The sequence below is a fragment of the Bombus pyrosoma genome, linkage group LG2 (genome assembly GCF_014825855.1).
Source record: "Bombus pyrosoma isolate SC7728 linkage group LG2, ASM1482585v1, whole genome shotgun sequence".
In the NCBI taxonomy this organism is placed as follows: Eukaryota; Metazoa; Arthropoda; class Insecta; order Hymenoptera; family Apidae; genus Bombus; species Bombus pyrosoma.
In genome coordinates this window covers 2,580,963-2,605,008 of record NC_057771.1, presented here as the reverse complement: position 1 = coordinate 2,605,008, position 24,046 = coordinate 2,580,963, and the positions used below count along the sequence as shown (strand labels likewise).

The window sequence follows — 24,046 nt, the reverse complement described above, 5'->3', positions numbered from 1 at the left end:
AATTTTATAATAAAAAATGCCATAGATTACAGATTAATCTATTTAAACTAGAAAATAATGTAAATGCTCTTTTATAGATGACACACGGATCTGTGAAACGTACAAATGGAGACATTACAAAAGATACAATTATAATTATGGATATTGTTTAAATAGTAGAAATCTGAACACACATTTTCATCTCATATATATCCCCTCCCACCACCTTTTGTTAGATAAACCTTGTATCAGTGACACGTTGCAAGAAATTGCAAAGGATTGATAAGAGTCAATAGTATCGATAGTGGTATAAATCACAAGTAAATCACTCACCGATGCTTCCTTTAGGACTGTCGCTTCCACCCACGATAGTAAATCCCAGCGATTTATTCCCAGGACCTTTCTGAAACACGACTGTCAGGAACGTCGAAACAGTGTTTCTAGGTCTCCTTGGCAGTGTACAAAAATTTGATACGCTCTGCGATCCGCCATTGTCCACACTCATGATGGCCTTATCCGAAGAAGTGGATCTATTGCATTCATTCTTCCTATCCCGATGATGCTTCGTTTGATGCTTTCTAAAGTGTGTACTAGGTGAATTCTCGACTATAACTCCGTGACCATTTTCCATGTGAACGTTCTCGTAATCTACGCTGCTCTCTGTCAGTTTTTTCGGGGATTGGTCTACGGCGGAATACCTTGAGACGACGATGTCCACGTCGCCAGGACCATTCCCGCTTCCAAGAATCTTTCTAGCCTCGACCATACTTAATCCTCGCAGTCTTTTTCCATTAACTATCAAGATTTCGTCGCCTATCCTCAAGGTACCCTCTTTATCAGCCAGACCATTGGGTACTACGTGTGCCACCAAGTAACCTGGACTGGACTCTGCCGTCTTCGCGATGAAAATACCTAAACACTGGTCGGAACTTTCCCTAGGGAGCTTCACGACGATGTTTTCAGTAGTGTAAGGTCTGTTTCTGATAACTGAAAGTCTGCCAGTCTGATAGTTCTCCGATCCTAACGAACTTTTACCGTCGAGCCTCTCGATGATATCTTTTTCCTGAGGCGACTTAGAACCATCACGATCCTGTCGATCTATCAGTTCGTTGTTCGCAGCTTGACAAATCTGCCCGGGAGAGTCCTCGAGAGTATTCATTTCGGACGCATTCCTCCCGCAACGCCTGCCCTCATTTCTGCTACAGTAGATATCCAGGGTGGAAAACAGCCTTGAAGTTTTCTCTACATCTACGATAGAGGAAGAAGGTTTTCTCGGTGGTAGCTGAGGCGGAGAATTTAGGGACGAATCATTGAGAGCAGTTAACAAGCCGGAAGCGCTGCTACTGCACCTGTCGTCGAGCAAAGAGCTGGTAGCAGAGTCGTTATCCAGAATCCCAGAATCGTTATCATCTTGATCTTGTTCTTCGTAAAGCGGATTCGTCCGGAGTTCCTCGAGGCCTGGCAGAGTACCGTACGAGAAGCTTCTCAGTCTTCGTCTTTCTTTGTCTTTACCTTCCTTCTTGTAGATCTTCGCTATTATCTTACTAGTGGAACTTTTTAGGTACCTGTCCTGCATTGCTCGAAACTTAGCGGCTAAACAGCTCGATGGTGTTATGCTATCGAATTGAGAACCATCTTTGAAAGATGGGTCTTCTAGACGACTGGTAGAACCTTCCAAAACGTGATCCATCGATCGTTTAGGTGTCTGATGATCCTGAAAGAACTCTTTGTTCTTCCGCCATTTGCGATTCTGTTGAGCAGCGCTTTCCTGGTTGACATCCTTAGGTAAGTTTCCTACCTTTTGGCCAGCAGACTGTCGAAAACCTACGAAAGGGAAGCGTTCTTCTTGCTGCTTTCGATAAGGCAATCTGGTTTGTGATTTCGAACGTCTTTTCCTCTTCGCCTGAGTCTTCTCTTCTTCGATAATTTCTTTCAAATCAGACTCGCAGACAGATCTACGAAATTCGTTTCTAGTTAGGCCACGTTGGTCCAATTCGCACATAGAACGAAGCTGCGACTTCTCCGGATTTTCGGCTTCCTCCTGGTCTTCGTCGTCGGAATCTCGATCCTTGAAGAAGCTTAGTCTGGCGTTCTTTACACGATCCAAAAGAGGATTCCGTTTCTCGCAGACTCTCCGCCTCTCCTGCTGAATCCTTTTCTTATTCTTCTTGGTGGGACTCCGCTCGGTGGTCACTTTCGATGTTTGCACGTTGTAGCAGTTTCGTTCCGATTCCGAACTCGACGATTTTCGGCGAGCCCATCGCACCGGAGACAAATCTAAGGGGCGATGAAAAATAGATAAATGTTTGTTTAAAATTATTCGATTAAACAAAAATGATTAAAATCGAATATTGGAAACTCCTTATTTCAGAAGTTTCCATCTCGGGTAAGGTTATTCAGAATTCTTCATATTACTCTTTATCATATTCATAACGTTCATGAAACGTTTATTAGTACTATTTGCACCTCGATGTAATTATCAAGCTGACTTTGCTTTAAAAGTTCTGATCTTAAGATTTTGAACGGTAAATGTACAAGATGTGTAGAATATCTATAATTGTTGTACTTGTTTATTAATCAAACTGATAAACTATCATGACACATTTATTTATTAATCACACACATTAACAATAAAAGTTCATGAAAGTATTTAATTACAATTTTTTATCAAAAAACAAGGCAAATTACTTGGAAGAATCACAGCGCAACTAAAACTCAACATTGCATAAATGCAAAATTATTCTTTACAAATGCTAATTTATTTCGTTACAAAAATGATCTTTTTTTAAAAAATCTCACAACGTAATCGTTCAAAATGTAAAGCTATATTTGACACTGTCAAGAATTACAATTAACTGTTGTCATCAACGATAAAATCACTCTCGGTCATGTTCGATGAATCACTTTAGAAACAACCAACGTCGAAACGAACAGCTTAAAAATTCATTTTGGAAAATTCAAAATCTGTTTAACAGATTACACGACAATGCGAATTACATTTTAAAAACTGCTGGATGTCTACGATCCTCTTCGAACGGTCCACGTATAACAATCTGTCGCACCAAACGTTAGTCATCCTTTTAAGGAAACGACAGATCTTTACTCAACGAGCACAAAACGCATGCGGCGCGTTACAACTTGAAACTTCGTTTAACAGCGACAGTCACGACGAAAATGATGCTTCTGCGAAGCATGACGTTATATGAGTTTGAACGCAGACCTAAGACGGCGTCGCGCAGGATGTGTGGAAGGCAGGACATCCCGTATGAGCAATTCACATGAGTACTCTGCTCGAGTGATAGAAATAAAAATAGTCGCACGAATCGGGGAAACTAGGCAGTCGAAGAAGTAACGAATGAGGGATCGGAAGTATGTAACGAATTTTGCATAAATGAATTAATAAAATATTTTCATAAATTAAATGTCTTGAAAATGGCGTTTTTTGGTTGCTATTGATACCGTTAAATACATTATACATATAAGCGATAAATTAATTCCTCTCTTTTTACAATCTCTTTGGGAATTGAATAATTACCTCTTCAAACATAAAATAATTGAAACAGAATTTTTAGTAGCTATGTATTGATATTTCTTTTTACAGTGGTATTTCGTCGACGAATATCGTAAAATTATGAACTGACACATTTTCTAACGATATAAAAGTACGCATCCAAAAAATGTCACGAAGAACTTTGACTACGAAGATTAATATTACACGTAACGAATATAAAGGGAACAATTTCGCGATATAAATTAAATTACATAAATGCTTGAAGCGGTAAATTTTTCCGTTGGGATGAAATGCTAGAGTAGGTTTAGCGAACTGCAGGAAGTACGCTTCACTCGATATCTAGTATATTTCTCGAGTATCGATGATAATGACGGAGAGCGAAGTTAAGAGTTGCACGGTAAATAGACCTTTCAGTTGTTCGACAGGATTGAAGAAAGCGTTTCACAACAAAAGAAAGAAAGGATCAATTTTGCGGCAAATATAATACGACGAACTACTAGAAAAGGAAACAAATGCGGTTTCACTCGATGCAAGCGGCAACTCGATTAAAACGAAACTATTAAAGCTTACTTCCTGTCGTGCAAAATTGAAATTCTGGATACTGATATATAACAATTATATAATTGTCTGTAATGTGATAACCTGTATTTCAGAAGACAGTATAAATTACACAGGATAAACTACAAAATATTATTTGACAGATGCTTGATTTAGATAGTATTACTATTAGATAGTAGCATTCAATCTTTCTTTTTCTGTAAAAAGACATTAGTATTTATAAGAAACTATACTAAGATAACATAGTAAATGATGCTGCAATTCTTTAGACTATGTATTCGTATTACATAACGTTCGTAACGCGTGACACAACGCCACAAAATTTTTCCAGCATTTTCTCAACGGTGATTTAAATAATTTGCAGTTTTCCTGCAAACAACACGCAATTACGAAATCTTTAACCAGCAGTCGTTTTTGCCACGAAGAAACTCGTTAACGTCTACGTAACACCGCAGACTTGATGTCGGCCAGTAATGCCACGAGGTTTTTGTCTAGTATGCGAGCTGACTTCGCAAAATGCAGCCGTTTCCTTTCTTATAATCGACGAGAGAAGGTTGTTAGTCTTTAGAAAGTGTTGTGGCACCAACTAACGCGAACCAAGCATTCTGGTTACAAAAATTAACGAGACTGTCGCAAAAATAGTAATAAGTTGACCGTATATTACCGTCAAAAACCACAATGCTATTAACACAGTTGTTCATAGAAGCGCGTTAACTAACACTGTGGTTTTCTGGTAAAGGTGTGCGTTCGTCGGCTACGTAAATATACATATGTAAATTAACAACCATATCGCTTTTACACAAAGAAACGCGCCTACTAATCCCATTATTATCTTGTGTTATCGTCACGATTAATTGCATTAATTTGCCAACGACGTAAGATTTCTTTAACCTTGTAGATAAGTCCGTTAGGTATGGGATTCTTCAAATAATCGTAATCTAATGTTGTCCAAAAAATTCCAGGAGGTGACTATCGCAAGATATATATATATATATATATATATATATATATATATCTTACATATATATCTTATATATATATATACAATAAAGTTAATTAAGAAGTTAAAGTCATTCAGGACTCAGAATAGTTGCAGAAACGACTGTTCTTCTATTTCATGTAGACTGAATAAAGAAAACCTTATCTGCCATGTTGACACGTTACAAATTTTCTATCATTAAAAGTACCGTACTGAATAATTTCAAAACCCTTCAAGCGACAAATAACTTCAAGCCGACATCCAGAAGAAATACAATATAAGAGTCACAATTGCAATTTGTAACTTTTATGCAATGAATATTATCATAAAGTGTCGGATTATTAAGCTTATTAACGCATTTTCCAGCGCATGCAATGTGCGTTGCTGAGTTCATCGTGGCGAACGAGGTAAATCTCTCCTTTTTCGTAACCGAATACAGACTAAGTTCGCAAAAAGAGACTCTCACATAGGCAACGAGGCTATGCAAAGTTTCTTTGCTTTCGAAAGCGACTTTGATGAAGCGACATACGAGACATCATCGACAGAGAAATTTCTGCATTTCAAAAGGAATCGTCATAAAACGCACTTGCTACTATACCAACAAAATGGCATTTCGTACTATCACACGAATTAACGTTCATAGAAAAATACGTGAAACAATGAAACTTTTTTACATGTTATTACACGAGTGTTCGTGTGACGCAACTTTGAGTAGTAATAACTATTCCTGAAATGAAATCCTGATGGTATGGACTCAATTTGCGTGCAATTTCCCAATGATCTTAGCTAATAACGTGGCATTAGAGTGAACAATCGCAGGCAATATCGACGGGCGATTTAAGTTCAAATTCCAAATGAGCAATTTCGAAGCGTAATAAACCAAGCTGTTGGGACGGAATTTCATATGTCAAGAGACATACTTGATATATTAGTATTCAGTATACGAATATAATTAAAGGTAAAGTATGCGAATGTAACTGGAATTTATGTTGTTCTATATATTTTAATTACTATTTTAATAATTTATTAATTGGCAATTTATATATTTTAATATCTACATTAAAGTTTTTTATTCGAAAAACATATGGTATATGTAGGTAGGTATTGATTATAAGTTACGTTTGATTTCGAGATTATTAACGTCAGAATATGATTGTAATTCGCATTATGAAAATTCACGACACGCGTTGTTCTTAGCAATGTGGTAATTGTATCGATGGTTCTCACGATTCTTACCTCTGTACTGAGACGTGGCATGAAAGTGGTAAGATGCTCCGTCAAGGTCTTCATCAGCTTGAAGAGGACTTAAGCTTAAAAGTCTTGGCGCCTCGGCGTGGCCACGAAACCAACGCATTTCTGAAATAAGAAATTATAATTGAAACACGAGTTTTAATTTCGAGTCCTGTTGAAATTTGATGTAAGGCCCAATTATCGTTTCGAGGTGAGCAGAACTGACGGCGCTATTGTATAAAATTGGAGAAACAGTTCGAATAAGAACAAATAATAGTAACGCTCGCGCTATAACAGGAAATCTTAAAAAAATTCCTAATTTCGCTGTTACAAAACTTGGTTTACTCGACATACATTTTTTCTCTTGCAATCTCACGCAGATTCTAGCGAAAGATTAAAAATCAGATCGGGATAAAAAAATGCGAAGCAACAGCAGGTTTCGGTTGATCGCAATACTGATAATTTATAAAAGTGAAACGGTTACACTTGCGGTGAATGGATCTCGCGTGAACGAACGGCGACAGTTTCCGCTGTGATCGCTGAACCGAGGCCCTTCTTTCCACCTCGCGGGTGCACTTGTTACCGATACCGAATACATATGGCGTAAAAAGGCTTAATGGACAGGCAACCTTGGAAAAGTATGGAGGATGTTATAAATTATAAACTTGCTGTTTAAAATACAATTCGCTGATTCGAAGGACGATCGAATGGTCGATTTTGATACGCATATACGAAGATTTATGAATTTCAGAGAACTGTAAAGTGCTTTTTATTCACCAATGTGATTATGAATACAAAACAAGTGTCCCTGAATGTTGTATTAATACACAATGAAAGTATTATGCGTAGTTTTAAATACCAATACCGTTAATCGTTATATGTTGTAGTTTGATATATTGCTTAGATATTTAATAGTATCTATATAATTATCATAGATCCTGAGCATAAAATATTACTTTCCGCCTTACGGAATTATCAACTTTATTTTCAAAAGCGATAAAGTGAAACACGAAAGCCGGTTAAATCAGACCCAAAGATTCATAAACGAATCGAGGCCATTATGGTAACGGACCTGGTACAAATTAATTAGCGAATGGTAGTAATTCTGATCCGTTCGACTGGAATTTATTTTTGCTCATCAAGAGACCTTGACTCTCGTTAAAACCGTTCACGCTGTGACAATTACACGTGGCTGCGCAAGGATTACGTAAAATTACACAGCATCGTTGTATCATGAATTCAAGTTAATATCGATTTTCTTTAAAACTCGCACAATGCACAAACACTTCGTTAAATTATTCGTGACTTATCAATCATACGTTGATGAGTATCGTATTAATAATCCTAATTCTTCTTTTTCTCGATGCAATGCTCAAATTCCAATTAATACTATTTCTTACTCATGTGTAGTTTGTACAAGCTAACAAACATTATCTAATTGACCGCATGATCCAAAAATCATATCTGCGAGTTAGTGTACCGTGTATATACATATTGCGGACGTTGAATTCTACACTCCCAGTATCGTGGCATCAGCGATGTTAATACAGAGATCGCTCAAAGGATGGAAAAAAAGGTTGGGTCATCTCGAAGAAATTTTCCATTGCCATTTCCAGTGTAGTAGGTACCGTTGCGAGCAACTGTCGACGATAATGCTGTCCTTTTTCCGCAGAAGAAGTATCGCTTGATCCTTCGTGATTCTCTGTCAGACGGAATCCTCACGGAGGCGTTACCGTTCATCTGCTTCTCGTAGAAACCGTAATTTAGCCACCTCATACTCGCCGAAACGAAGCCGCGAACATAACAACTTCTGCTTTAACGGTCCGCATAGTCTCTCATGACAAATCATGCCTTTTCCGTGTGATAGTCTGCGCTCAACGGACCAACGGATTTTGAGGGCGATTATCTTGTCACGGAAAAAGCGGTTATTGGAAGTGTCATTATTTATTACACATTGAATCGTACATATCGTTTGTGCTTGGAAATATAAATAACGTGTTTCTTACGTCCTGTTCTTATCTTTCTTCTAATGCAATTTTCATCTATAAAACGTTGACGAAGGTATATACAAAATTGGTTTCGTTAATTGGACCTACATAGACGCGTTCCATAAGCGCTTGTCGCTTAGAGATGCAAAATCTATTCTATAAAGATTTGATTGATTTGAAAGCTTACGGTGAAATAATTTTATTCCGTTATGAGAATCGCGTACCATTATTCGCATTACAAAGGGGTCAAAAGAAAATGTAAAAGCGTGCGGAATCGTGAATAAAGCGTAACGATTCGTTGCTCGTATGGAATTTGGAAAAATACGTAGCTAGCTAATCCTATCGCTTAATCTATACTGCTATGAATAATAAAACACGTTTATTGGGGCAATCAGAACCATTTCGTTTTAATAACGAAGTATGTAAGCATCAGAGAGCCGCGATACGATGTTAAAATTTTCACATCCGAAATATTTCATTACGACTCCTACCCTCACATTCCATCGATAGTATCGATTTCCATCGCATGATTTTTCGCGAATACGGAGATGGCGTTACACGCTGAGCGTGAAAAGCGTCGGCTGCGACGCAACGCACAGAACTCTGTTTCTACGAGACGGTCGCATAATGGGATGATTAATACTGCGAGCCTGAGTTATGCAAGGTGTTAATGCATCGATATTATGTAGATGCAGCTACGAAGAAACCATGAGAGAAAGAGAGGGAGAGAGTGTGGCGACTTTCTCCGATACAAATATGTATGCCAACGGTACCTTTTCGCTGCTCCCACGACGTCCGCTTTTCACTTTTCATTCAGACGACCGGCGACCATAAAAGATGAATCGGGGGCCACGATCAAGGATGCCCGTCGTCAGGAGGAAGTTCATGGCCGTAAACTCGCGGCCCTAGAACACGCGGCCCGTGACAGTCGATTGATCGCAACTACCACCTCCGTAGAAAATTACACCGCGTGTTTAGCGAGCTGGATGCTAAGGCGAAGAATTTTTTCGAAAATTATATGGAACACGAACCAGGTTCACGCTCCAATTCGCCGAGGTTTCGATTGTTATTCCGGTGAAACTTAAGTGGGTATGTTTTGTATCTGGTTAAGGAATCACGGTATATCTCTTTCTTTTAATGGTTATTATCGATAGTCGAGCGTAGTCATGGGTGGGTGATCATAGGTGGGAAAGATTGGAAAGTCGCAGATTCTTGAAAATTCTTCCAACGATTATTCTTTGGAAAGCTCTGTTACATTTCCTAGAGTTGTGCGCAAAGTAATTTATAACTGGACACTTATTTTTATCTGTTATCAGTTAGTTGAATCTTCGACCTCTAATCTTACAAACGAACGAATACCTAAATGAATCACATGCACTTATGCACGAGTGTCCTTCGCTAAATTTCATGTCGTGCTCGAGTCGTTATTGCTTTGAAGAATCTGGAAGCTAAACGTCCAGTTATCTGTGCACAGATTTATCGTTCCACCTTCGTGGCTGCTGATTCGTTCCACCCTCCGGTACTCTGTGTTAAAGTCTCTTCGATGTTCTCGATTGTAAATCTTCGTTGCACCCGTTGTAGCCGTTATCTTGAATCGATAATACCAGCAGCACTTAGTTGCAGACTTCGCGATATGTTCCCGACCGTGATTAAACGCGGCCAAATGATCATTAGACAATTAATTACGACCTTCGTTTCACAGAGACTAATTTTGTACAATTTTTGTGGGTACGAGACATAGGACGGGAATGATTCTTCAGATTGAAAGCATACAATGACAACCGGTGAAGTACCCTTATTATTTTATTTAATAAAGTATCTTAATCGTTTTACTTAATCTTTTCCTAAATTTATAGGAGTTTGAAAATTTTCGTTTCAGAGATATGTAAGCGGTATCAGTAAGTAAGTTTAACTTAAGTGACAGTTTCTAATTTTAAGAAATAGTAGTAAGATTATGCAAGTGAAAATTCGCCGCAATCTTCAAAATGTCTGATCACGTTTAAATATTACGAGTGCGTAATAGTTACCTCAGAGATAAACATTTAACACAACACGTTCATAAAGTGAAACACTCGTTGTAACAGCGTTTTATGAAATTCTCACTTTCAACATCACAATAAGAAGCATGACAGTCTCTAGCAGAGCGCTAATAGCTACTAGCTATAATAAAGAGTGAAATAATAGAAGGAATTGTTTAGAAAATATGATACACAGTTTGAAAAAGTGATCATACGATAATTTAAACGAATAACATATTTATTAGATTATATGAGAACACCGTATATTATCGTATTCCTAAATTTTTTAAATGCAAGAACGCAAATAAATAAGTCGTGAAATCGATTTTACGGCAGTTAACTTTAACTTAGAACGCACTCGTAATCGGAGTGGTGTATATGCATAGCGAACACTCGAATCCATTAAGCCATTAAGTAATTTACTCATCGCGCTTTCACTGATCTTCCAGTCAATTAAGTGAAACGCAATGACGTGATAAGGTTGAACGGAAACCAAGATAAAGTATGATTACGCAAAAAATGGAATCACTTTCTCAGAAGCAGAGAAACTCAATGTTCCCGGACACATCAAACTGTTCAAAAACACAATCACATTTCTTGCTCTTCTTTGTCTATTCGTGACTACATTTCTTGTTTATTATTCAAATTGCACGTTAATTGCACTGTTAATTGCTTAATCTCGATTTGATCAAGCCCATGTTCCGTAAAATGTTTTATAAAACGAATCTGCTTTAAAAAGCAAGCAAATGAAGAGCGTTCATCGATGAATGGCTTCATATTCGAATCGAATCGTTTTTCCACGGTTCTCTGTTGGTAGTGGCGGTCGCGACAATATCGAAGTCAAACGGTTTCTATGAGTCATCGATAACGTGGTCGATGAAAGTAGAAAGTGTTCGAAGGGGCCTGGGCTTGGTAGTACCAAGTATCATTCCGAGAGACTTTCGTTTGGCAAAGTGAATCGTACTACCGGGTAATTGGCCTCGATCTATCGATCTTACGCGGCTGAAACAACCGTAACTACGATTGCATCCTTATTAGAAACTGTTTCATCATACTTGGGCTTATAAACTCGTAAGCTAAGGTGCTACGTTTTCCTGTTCCTTAAGACACAAATATACAAAGTTTTAGTGAATGGCTGTTAAACAAATTCTTTCGAAACTAAGTACTTGGCTGTGTTCTAGAAAACGGTTTTTAATGCTATTGAAAAGTATTAGTTAGGAATGTGTACCTATGTTAAATATTGTATACCCAGTAAACGAATGTTGTAGAAATGAATGTTCCTTACCTGTCGCTGTTTCATTAGCCGACGGCGATGTCTAACGCAGGTACCCACGATATCCTTCGGCCTGGTCACACAACGTGACCCACTTACTTGCGACAGCATTCGTTGCACGGACACACGCGCGATCGTTGGCGCGAGGTACCTCGAGGTACGCTCCCGTGCGTCGCGCGTGTTGCGTATAACTCGATTCTTTTGGGATGCTCGCCTCGGGAATGCTGATTGCAAACTACTTTCACGCCGAGAGGAATTCATCCAGCGGTGGTTGCAGCCGAAAATTCGCACTGGAAGACGCGATCGATTACTCGACTCGATGGATCTATTCGATGGTATATTGCAACAGTATTTTTTTGTAAAATATAACAAGCGTTTCTGATAGAGGTAGATGCTGTGCCATTTAATTTTCTCGAGGCTAAAGAACTGTCCGTACACGTTGCATCAGTCGTGGCGAGGAACTGAATCATCTCGTCGGATGGAAGCTTCCTTTCTCCAAGAGTATAAACAAAACATAGTGTATTGAGAGTATAAGCATGGGAATTCTCGGAAACAAGATAAGTTGTAATTTGAACATTAAGTAGCGCATGTCGGAGTTCTTCCTCTGCTCACGCTTTTGTACTACGCAAATTTCTAAAATTTCACAGATCGATTTTATTTTTATTCAAGTATTCTATTCCAAATTTGTTAAATCTCCTTATATATTTTTATGTGCCTCATTCCTACATTCTTTCAATAAATGCCTTCCGTTACCATTAAAATATTTTCGTTCTATTATACCCAATATCGTACACGAACTCGGTGCAACTGCAGTTTCCAGCTGTTTAACTATTCGAGCTATTTCAAATTATTTGAAGTATCATTCACAAAATTCCAAACTCAACGTGACTTCAACGTATTCTATCGCAAGAAATAAATCGGTAACCATAAACATACAACTAATCCAGAAATTTTTGAAACGTATTTTATTTTCACGTGCGATTGACTCGCTCTGTTTGACGCCGTTTTGAAAGGAGGATAAAAATGGGAGCGGAGCGTACGTGCCGCTCGAATGGCACCGCATTCGAGAGATAATTATGCAATTGTGCTGGCGGGCGTTTTCGCGTGGTCATTTCTACGCTTCGAGCAAATCTTCGGCGAATCACCAGAATTACCCGAACGCGTTTCTCGAAAAATGGTCACACAAGGCGTTCGTTCGATAGATCCGCGACGTATATCATCGAGGCCTTCGTCGTTAAGAGGCATATTAACGATCCTTTGGACCAACGTAAAAGAGTCACAAAATGGCAACGAAACTTATATGCGTGTTCGCGTCGAAGATAGCCGTTGCCGCGTTCACGTGCAATACGGAATCGATTTCGCCTGGCATTCCGATTGTGTTCGCACGATATCTTCGTATTTTCCGATTCGAATTTCGATTAAAATTCATGAACGTTCGTGATCGGCGGCAACAGAAAGTTCGAGAACATAAGTATCGATTGCACGAACCACGCATAAAGCGTATGGAATTTTTCTGGAAGTACAAAACGTTTTGTACATGTTGATTCACGAAGTTGTATAAATATTTGTCGTTGAAAACTGTAAAGAGTAGATCGTGCAAATCGATGTTGGAAAAGGTCGATGATATATCTCTTTGGCTTTAAGGAATTAGTAAAGCCATTGGCAAAAAGCCTCGTATATTAGTCAAAAAACGATACACGAATTATTCTGTACTCGCTTCCTTCAAAACATCTAAATTAAAATAACCTCCTAAAATATTTTTACATCTTTACATTGTCAACTTTTATTCGGAAATTATCGCGAGTAATAAAAAGAGCAATAAATTCAATCATATTTCACTGACAATTAAAAGCAAACGAACTTCGGTGTGCGAGCACTATTACTGATACACATCAACCAGGAAGTCTTTAACGAAAGTTAAATCACTGATCGATTCCCAATTGAACCGCGAAATTTTTTCAATGACCATAAATTCGATTGATTTCTCACGGCCGGACACTATTTCTCTCGATTCCTAACCTCGTAAACCAAAATCTTTTTCGATTTTATGCACGAACGAGACCTTCAACCGAAGCAACGAATAAACAAACGACTCTCCTTAAAAATAACCACTCACATTCGCTTCGCGAGAATCTTAAACTTTTCCGTATACCCGTTTAAAAATAGGAAGACGCGATGCGGCACCGAGAAAAAAGTCGTATTTGCAATGTCGCTACGCGCGGCTTATCGCATTTTCCATTCATGGAAATCGCATAAGTACGTGGCATGCATCTCGGTCGCGTAAGTGCATTTCCATGAAGAAACGGTGGTCATAAACCCCGGGTTCACCTCAAGGCTGGCACGAGGTGCGAATTATCGCTCTACGCTTAAATTGCACGCGATTTTTCTGAGCTTGCGGCATGGCACAGCTTGCCGTGCGATGCGACAAGAGGATCTTGTACAGAGCCTATCTTATTACGACTGCGATTGCACGTGCATCGTTCCGAACGATCGCGGGACAAATTCTCAGCGAGTGGAATTATACGCGTCGGATGAATTCGCGGGTGCACGAATCGTGGAAATTACGAGGACGATGCAAAATACGACTCGAACTTCTCTTTCGTTCGACCGTGACCCATAAATTCGCCACGATGCCGCTGTCTACTGACGTTCTCCTGGCGTCCGTAGCTGAACATCGAATGGAAAGTCGACGGCTCACTAGGATGTCTTCTTCTTTTCTTTCTCTCCATTTTAGAAACCGTAGGACATTATCGCACGATATTCATAGTGTCGGTGTAGATGGTTGAAATAGCGGTATATAAATAGCGGAGGAGAAAGAAACGGATATTTTGCGTTACTCCTATCGGAACCATTAAAGAGGATTATCTTTAAGGACATAAGGAAAAAGACAATGGGCAATTGTTGACAGGGGATTTTAAATAAAGTCAACTTTAATAGCGAAGTATTAAGTGATTAGTCAGACGCGCAGCATGAGAAAGTGGGTCAGATAATACCGGACTGTGGTAATATGAAAGTTCTTGATTTTATGGAGAGCGATAGGAGTAATTATTAATTATTCATAGCCTTCCAATCGCTAATGGCAATAAAGTATTGATGTCGCTTCGTTTGAAGATCGTTGTATGGATAATTATCTTGAAGGCTTCAAAACCTCGTCGCGTTGTTAGAGATTTAATACTCTCGTCTCTGATGACATAGAGCTACGTTCTTTCTTAAAATTGAATATCTTTCCGTATGATACTACGACACTTTACGAGTCTAACCTTTAATACGACAATAATATATTCTTCGAAAATTTTTTATCTGCATATATATATATATATATATATATATATATATATATATATAAAGAAGATACTTTACTGTTCCTGTAGTAGAACAAGCAAGTACTTTCATTCCTAGTTGTTCTTTGTAATTAAACCTTCATAATTCTCACGTGAATAACATACCATTTTGCTCACGTCTGATCATGTCCTCGACTTGGCAATGACATTTCTCGCCGTCACGCTTTTTGCCAAGCTCTCGAAATTTTTAGCATTTCCACGGGTCTAATTACTCGGAAGATCGTATCTTTATTGAAGGAACGCGGAGCAACCGCGGGAGTCGCGTGATTTAACGAACCGCACCGCTCGGTAAATTGGTTCTAGACGAGATGGCTAACTAACGTATAAGGTAGTTAGGAGATCCTAATTAATTACCTATTCACCAACGATTGCGAACGAGGAGAGATTAAAAAATTAATTGACCACGTAACGATTGTATAATCGTCCTTGGTTTATTATCTGTTTGTACAAACTTAATTTAATTATATCAGGTTAGTTATGTAACGTTAGAAATTTGTTAAAAAACAGGGGCTTTTAGCTAAGAAATATCTGGATGTTTGTCTTTTTTGTATGCAACTAAATTAGGTAAATGTTTACGAACAAAGAACTCGCATAATAGCTTACGATTTATTGCACAGTATGTATCCTGAAACAAATATTGATTCTAACGATAAAGTTGTCTTTTTCTCAGACGGACAATCATCAAGATAACATTACGTTCACGATGCCACAAGCGACGCTTCAAAAGCGATCCATTAGAACCACAAAAGAGAGCAGTGAAATCATTAAAATGGCTCCGTATGATTATGTTGAATTATTGTTCACGACATATTGTTCGCTATGGAAGCAACCGGAAAAACGGTGTTCTGTGAGCTGATTGTGGAGGTCGGATACCCTCGCGAACCGCGATGCAAATCTGAACTCGCGACGCGATTCTGTAACACGAAGCAACATCACGCTGACTTCGGTATGCGATATGGACGATTAAAGCTTGTTCCAACAGACTGGTCGTGGCGATTTGTCATTCGCCGCCCTATGGGCCTCTCGCGACATGCGAAATTCGCATTTAAGGAGAGCGTGGATCGTGCTCTTCTCTCGTGGTGCGAGCGCCACGGGTAGGTGAAGGCTTATCCGGATCTCGTTACAAATAACTCCGCGTGCTGCATTCTGTATTCGTGTTCAGCGGGGTGGCTTTGCTATCCAATGGACGGTTCGTTCGTTCGTTCGCTTTAATATCACCGCGGTTTTCTGGCTGCGGAAATTACGAGTCGCTGGCTCGTTTACGACCCTCGAACTATTTAAGAGACCGTGGTGGCGGCCCGAGGTAACGAGACGTGTCGCGTGAATAGTCGCGCGAGCAGAGTTTCGCTCGGATCCCCTTTGTATAGCGACGTCTCATATCGCGGTTGAAAATGTTTTTAATCGATCGCTGTACTTGTGTAACATCTTCTACAGCCACGATTTGTGCGAATAACGAAGAAGCAGATGCGTAGCTACGTGGCAATGTATTTATATTACGGGCAGTCCGTTGATCGAGATTACTCTTCAGGGCTGAAGGATATGTTTGAAAAGTGATGTGTGAACGTCTTTGGGTGAAGCACTAAGACAGAAAACGTGTGGGCTAATAGTTTGGGTTTACAGAAAAATTGTTACTTCGTTTTTTGTGTCTATTAGTGTTTGTTGAAATGGAAATTATATTAACCGTTAAGCAATTCAAGAAACTATTCCTTAGCAAATTTGGAAAATTCACGAAACATACATATATACATTCCCGTATGAATATGTTTACAAGCAAAGAAAAATAATTGCAATGTAAAAATATTTACATTGAACGTTAAAAGATAACATGGTAAAGAGTTATACGCGCACAGAACATATCTCTTAGTTAGAAGATTGAAACAGCTTTCCATTAGTTCAGTCAAGTATTTCTCTGGCAGAAAATAGAATGTAATTCTGATAGGACAAGCAGAGGGTTTAGTTAGCGTAGAAACAAGCTACGCTGTAAGATATTCGAGTTTCAAATTTCACATTTCTGGGATACATCTCACTTGGATAGATTTTACCGCACGATCTTACAAATGGCAACAACGTTTTACAATAAGAAATCATAGGAAACGAACAGTTGACGTCTCGATATACGTTTCAGCTAGATGTTATGAGATATATAAATTTTCCACGAGCGGTAAATTTTTACCTCGTTACATAAAATAGAATTAGTAAGTACATCCTTATGAACATTTTTCTACTACCCTCAAAAAACGGTAGTACTCGTATTTAATCATACCAGACAAAGAAATGTAATATTCGAATATTCTTTTCATCGAGCTACTTTACTCGTGTTCTACTCCTAGAATTATAGCAGGCAATGATAGGCAAATGGTAAAATTTATATTATTTTTAAAACATTTAAAGAAAATACAAATAATACAACTGATTAAATTGTTTAAATTAGAAATAGCCAATGTTGCGACTTTGTTGAACGCGGTCGATGCATCTTGTCTCGAAATGGTTACATTCTAAGTTTCTCGAGTACATCTTGCCCACGTATAACTGTGAGCAGCTACAAATAGCTCGCGGCATCGTATAATGTAAACTCATGGAAAACTAGACGCCCACGACTCGATGCATGAAAAATGAAAAGGAGAAATAATAGCTGGTAGAATACCATATTTTACTGACTCGCTTCCAACTAATACCACGAGATTTGCCTGTATAAATTAATGGATGTAATTCTTAGATATTATTATTGTTTATAATGTCGAAAAATGCACTCGGTTTTAATGCATTTCCATGTGCATTCGTGTTACTTGGCAATCGTCAATTGTGTCGCTAATTGTACGTAATTATGCACCGTTACAAAATAATGCACAGTTTTCTTACGTTCCTTTCCTGGATTACTTTACATACTAGTACCATATGACAACATTAGAATTTCTGAAGAATTGTTTCGGTGTAATGGTACAGTGGCTTGTGATGGTACAATGTTATTCTAACAGTTCTCTAACAGACTGTTATATAGAGAATAATATACAAATCAGATCAAAGAAACGAATATTCAGTAAGTCGACATATATTTGCGAATTAATCTTGGAAAATATACAGGCAGATTGGTTCCACTGTTAAGTATTTACTGTTTCCGCATTAGAGTAGGAAACTGGCATAGGATGTAACAAGCGTTAGGCTCACAAGAATGATTCACGCAGGACTGATAACGTTAAACACGTAGCAATGTCGTGGTGACAAGTAAATATAGTTGGTTAGACAGTGTTACAACGTACCATAGATAATGCACAATTAATTTCGACGAATACAATAAATTGCTGCTTTCGAATCAGTTTGTGAATCTACATATGTTAACTACGTTATTTTGATTCCCTTGACATGTGTACTATGTTCCACTAAATTATTTGGTACATGTTTCAAATCATTCTTTACGCTGTTAAAATGCTAATTTTTACTGATGAAATTGATTAAATGTTTGTTACTTCTCTGATCAAAGCGTATTTCATCGAGCAGTTTTGCAATGAAATGATCTACTACCATGACATACGAAACAATTGTGTGCATACTAAGCATTACTTTGCTAAAATGTGAACATATTATTCGATATAATATTTTTAACTGTGAAAAGTGAAAAGGAACAATCTTGGCGGTTTGCGTGCATTCTACAACAGTACATCCTATCGTAGGTATTGAAAATACTGGTAGATAAATCATATAGAAGTAATAAAATATCGCATTTATTATCGTTCATCGTTCGATGCTTTATTTTCATTCCAATGTATCCCGATCTTGCCAGGAGCGGAAGCATAGTGAATACTGTATACCACGAGTTCATGTCTCTGTAAGATATTCATCATTCTACTTGCACAGTCTTTACCGGATACCATTTATCTCTTCGACTCAAAAGAATTCGCTAAAAAGAAAAAAAAGAAAGAGAGAAAAAGGTGCACGAGCACGGTAGATTCCAATCACAGAAATAGAATTTAAATTTAAATAATGGGAGCGTAATATGTCGTGGAAAAATGGAATGACATTGCATACGAATTGATTGCGACTAGGCGTTACGAGAATAAAACTAAAACTCATCCTAATTGAAATTAAAGGCAAATGACTCTGTTTCGACGAAGCCGTGAAAATAAGCCACTAAAAGTTCGGGAGAAATTTACCGGGAGTACTCGTATGATAGATGCATGTACGGCCGAAATGTAAGACGAAACGTGACTTGTGTGCATGACATTCTTCGAGTGCTCATAAAGCATTCTCCATCGTATGGCTACCGCGTCGTAACTCGCTCCGCTTCCTAGGTATTGTTGCCTTACCGAAGGATTCTTGAATCTCAACTCGTGTACAAAGCAAGTACGGAAGAAACGTTCCAAGCAACTTCTTGCGCACCACTTCTGCTACAGACGAACAACAAGTTTGTGTTAGACGGTCAAGACCACCGTTCCGTAACCATGCAAAACTCCTCGCGAAGCCGAACAACTTTTTATTTCATTTCATTATAAACTCTTTAATTTTAAAATTAATTGAATGTATGCAAATTCCTTGCCCAGATGTTTCCTTGCGTGCCTCTTTTACGTATTTAAAGTACTGTTAATAGGATAAATAATATAAATTAAAAAAAGACAGAGTTAATAATTATAATACGGAAACTCACTCATCAACTCACAATTAACTAGAACAGAGAAGTGTCGTATCTATTAGAGATAACGGAAAGACAGGCGCATCTAAAACACGTTTGATGGAGGCAAGAGGAAATACAAATCGAAGGCATTTCAGCAAGAACAGGTGAGAGGATTACATATACGGCTTCTACGTTATGTCCGTTTTATAAAGATTTGTTAGTAGCGGGGATGTAGCATAATCTAGCTAATTTTAAGATGTAGCAGAACCTTTCCATCGTCGTTTAAGGCGCGACGTTTGTTTCTAAAGAGAATTCGGTATGAGATAGTTTTTTACATAAGTAGAGAATATTACCCTATCCTACTGCCTTTTTTTGTGTTCTTGTTTAAATATCGAATTATTTAATGACATAGGTATCCTATTTAAATCAAGATTGAAAAGACTTAAAATTTTGATTTAATTGAATCTAGGTATATAGAAATAATATAATAACAAGCACATAACATAGTAAATTAAATATATTCATTCTTTTGTTAAATTTACTACAGATTAATCATTGTTAACAAATATTCCACTGCACGAAGATTTATTATTGACAGTATTAGATTTGTTAATGTACCAGATGACAGTAGTACATAGAAATTCTTCTCTATTCATCAAACGTAAGGCAAAAGAATAAAAAACAGGAGCAAACTGCGTAAAATCGTTCGATACTCGCTTCCGGATCTATGTCAAATTAACTGTAACTTCAAAACAGCTCATAAAACGTCGGTAATTTATTTGACGTAATTAAAATTCAACTGAAATTTAAAACGGTTCTAAACATACCGGGAAACGTCTCAAATGTGCAAGCGGGACAACAAACAGTGACGTTAAACGTTATAAAAGCATTCGACTGGAAAGACGTGATATATTAACGCATAAAAATACTTTGGCTCGTCAACCATAAACGAAGATTATTCCGCGTTTCGAACCGTTGCACGCTGGAACTGCTAATAAGACCTTTAAATCATTGTGGACAGTTTCTCGAAGAAATTCCCGAATTAATTAAAGCTGAAGTAACATTTACGGATTTCAGAAATGCACGGAATCGAGCACACAGGACGTCGGGATAAATATTTATAAAGAAAACGTTTCCAACCTTCTGACAGTGATATGATTCCGCATTCGATTCTGAACAAATATCACCTTTAGTCCACGATCACATCTATATTTATTATGTTAGTTTTCAAGAGTGCATCGTGGTGAGAAATTAAAAAGACACATTATTAACGACGAGTAACGTTAATACTTATTGAAATCACATACGATTTCTATCCATACAAAAATATATAAATTCATATATCAGATGTTCCGTCAATAGCCAAAAAAATAAAATCTATATAACTATATAACGTTAAATAATTAATGAAATGGTACACCGTAAACATCATTCTCATATATATTCTATGTATATTTTATGTATTATATAAATCAACAGAAGTCCAAAATACAAATTTCGCAGAAGCATACTGAATTCATATTCTACCATCCGACAGGTGTTTAATATTCTAAGTAGAAATCAAAGCACTTTATGAATTGGTCTCTAATCAAGGAAAACATTTTTTATTAATGTCTAAGCACTGTAAAATGAAACTTACGTTGGATTAAACACATCTTTGGCGTTTAACGGTTACCAAGAGGATTGAAAAGGTTTAAATATTCGATGAAATACTGGAAAAATAATGACTTCCATTTGCTAGGAAAACTTATGTCTATGAATAGCAAAGTATCGCAAATTCATGGTAAAGAATAAAGTTGAACTCACGGTGTAGCACAGGCTATTGACATATTTCACCACGGAACTATTCAGCCGCGGAGATTCCGGAACAAGCGGAGAAAAAGTAGGTAGCTGAACGGTGTCAGTTTCTGAAGTGGATTAGCTGATCTCGTTTCCAGTCGTGGTATTCCAGAATTCAAGAAGCATTGCGACGTAACGAGACCGGTTGACGGGGGCAAGAAGTTAACTGGTCGCGATGGCCGTGCGATCTTAACGACCGTCACTTTATTAAAACTCGGAAATACATACTGTCAGCAATTAACGTCGCGCGTACGTAGCACCTTTCACGATCGGCTTGTCAGGGGACCGTCACGTCGATTATCGGACTCGACTGTGTGTGTGTGTGTGTGCATCAGTACAGGATGTTTTTCGCTTGGAAAATGCAACCGATGCAATTTGCTGCGCTCGACGATGCGCACTGTCTTGTATGGATAATATTACGACTCGAAATCCGACAAATTCTTCTGAACTTGACGGTGTTTCCGATGATGTATCGTCAAAAAATTATTTTCGTCTAAATCAATCAAATCATCTATTTCAATCAGTTTTATTTATTTATTTACTTCTTCGTTCTCGTAAAAACAAATAGAGTAAAACATTTAAGTTAAAAGTCTGTAATGTTAACATCGAGGCCACTTTTGCATAATTCATAATGCTCTACCGCTTTTACGCATTGTTACATAGATCTTCTTTATAAATCCTTGTTGCAAGTCAAACAGTTTCCGTTTCCACGTACAATGTGAAATTAGGAGCTCATTACGAAACAAGGAAATTAAAATGCTCAGCGCGCATTATTAATATCGTTTACGGCTATTCATACTCGTCTACCGTTATTAAATCTAACAACAATATTGTACCGTATCGGATCATGTTACAACGTTATGTTATAACACGCCCAATGAAAGATAGCTCGTTAACAAATGAATAATTTTACACAGGGTATTTAAGAAAATTGGTTTGCAATAAAAAAACCATCGGTTCGCTGTTTCGGAATAACGTTACCTCGATAATTTTGTACAACCAACGGCATCGAATATTTTACGAGGATTTCTTAATGGTACTTTAAAACAAGGCAGACATTCGTGAAGTAAATGATCAATTTTAGTCACCAGTATATCACCAAAATATTTTCAATGCAATACTCTTTGATTAGGAAGCATGAATAAGCGAATACGGGAATTATATCCAAGCTTTGATATCTTTATTAGTCGTTGAATAAAAGTATCCGAATCGTTTCCTAAAATTGGTAAGGATAGTGATAATGATATCACAGTTGTCCGATAAGTAAAATATTTTTCACACATACTAAGAAGTCAGATCTTCGAAAAACTTGAGTCGAATCTTTGGAGTAGAATGAGTGAAAAGACTTCATCCGATCTTTGAAGGATCGCCTAAACCTGAAGAAATAATAAATGAAACGACTATAAACGAAAACACTTAAACACGAATCCATGTACATACTTGTAATTAAAACTCATATAACAGATTTGAATAAAATAAAGGATCTATCCCGATGTGTCAAGGGTTAAAGTCTTTTGTACTTTCTAGCAGAAATTCCGATGGGGAATTGAACGTTCCATAATTACGCGCATTTTGTTTCATTGCATCGTTACACAAAAAGCCAGAATGTTTTCCACGAAGTAACTTGAAGCACGAAGATATAGCTCCGCGAAAACTCATACTTACGATTTTATCTCTTCTTAACACCACGCATTTTAAGGATGTTCCTTTAAGAGGAACGATCTTACGAACTGAAGCTGCAAACATCACACGTTCGCTTTTGCTGCCTCTTCAAGTCCAAAAATCAGGAGGAACGATTAGAAACAGGTAAGCGGAAGGAAGAAAATGAAATTTACAGTAGTCCGTATGTGTAGTGGGTGTGAGCCGTAAGCATTCTTCGACATCATAAAAGCAATCGTATCCACGGTGATTTCAACGATGATACTTGCAGATGCATCTCCACGCAGTTATCCAAGTTATTTTCGTTTAAATATTATTTTACTAGAAGATTTTCAAGTTAAATGCTTATAACAGCTTGAATCATTTATGCAGATATCTCCTTTTAGTTCAAATTAATATTGTAAGATTTAAAAAATTGATACGTAAGATATTTTTTTAGCTAATGACCCATTGCATAAGTTATGACTTACAAATGATTAAATGTGGAATGCAATATCTCTTTACGATGCCATGTGCACCAAGAGATTAATCACTTTCACATGCGTATCTATATATGCACAAGTGAAACCTGATACGTATTTAATAAATCAAACATCGTAACGCTGCACTTACGATACCTACAATTACGCTTTCTATGCTATATAATGTTTCTTCTTCGTTTTACTAAAATCTGAATGAAAATATGCAATTGCGCAAATTTAATTCAAATATCGTTTACAAATGAAAATGTTATATATTACATTTTCTATCGTTTTAGAAGTATTCCACACAATTCGCTTCGATGATTAACACATTAATAATTACACAAATTCGCGTTAGACACACGCGTAAGTATAAAGAAATATAAAAAATGCATATTTGAAATCTTTCGTCTCGTATTGACAAAAATATAGATAAGACTTTCTCGAATTAAAATATAATAAAACCTACTGAAACGCAACGATTAGATCGCGCCTTAGGCCAATTGTTATGTAACACACACGATTATGTGTACACGGAACAACTGAATACCTAATTTATATGGCACGCTCGCGAACAAGTCCGATACCATTTGACTGTGGTTCG

General features: G+C 37.6%; 1 protein-coding gene across 6 annotated transcripts in view; it reads right to left on the bottom strand.

The window, feature by feature from the left end:
- LOC122577826 overlaps positions 1–24,046 on the bottom strand; it is a 41,300-nt gene that overhangs the window by 3,475 nt on the left and 13,779 nt on the right. The window contains exons 1-4 of one of the 6 annotated variants that reach the window (XM_043749481.1): positions 21,290–21,527; positions 11,549–11,826; positions 6,264–6,383; positions 313–2,256 (exon numbers count right to left, since the gene is read on the bottom strand). In XM_043749481.1, coding sequence (XP_043605416.1) covers positions 313–2,256; positions 6,264–6,381 — 2,062 coding nt within the window. In that variant the 5' untranslated portion in view covers positions 6,382–6,383; positions 11,549–11,826; positions 21,290–21,527. Of the gene's footprint in view, positions 1–312; positions 2,257–2,976; positions 3,148–6,263; positions 6,384–9,018; positions 9,816–11,548; positions 11,827–21,289; positions 21,529–24,046 lie in introns of those variants that run through there. The other 5 variants (XM_043749480.1, XM_043749484.1, XM_043749479.1 and 2 more) reach the window with 5 other exon arrangements.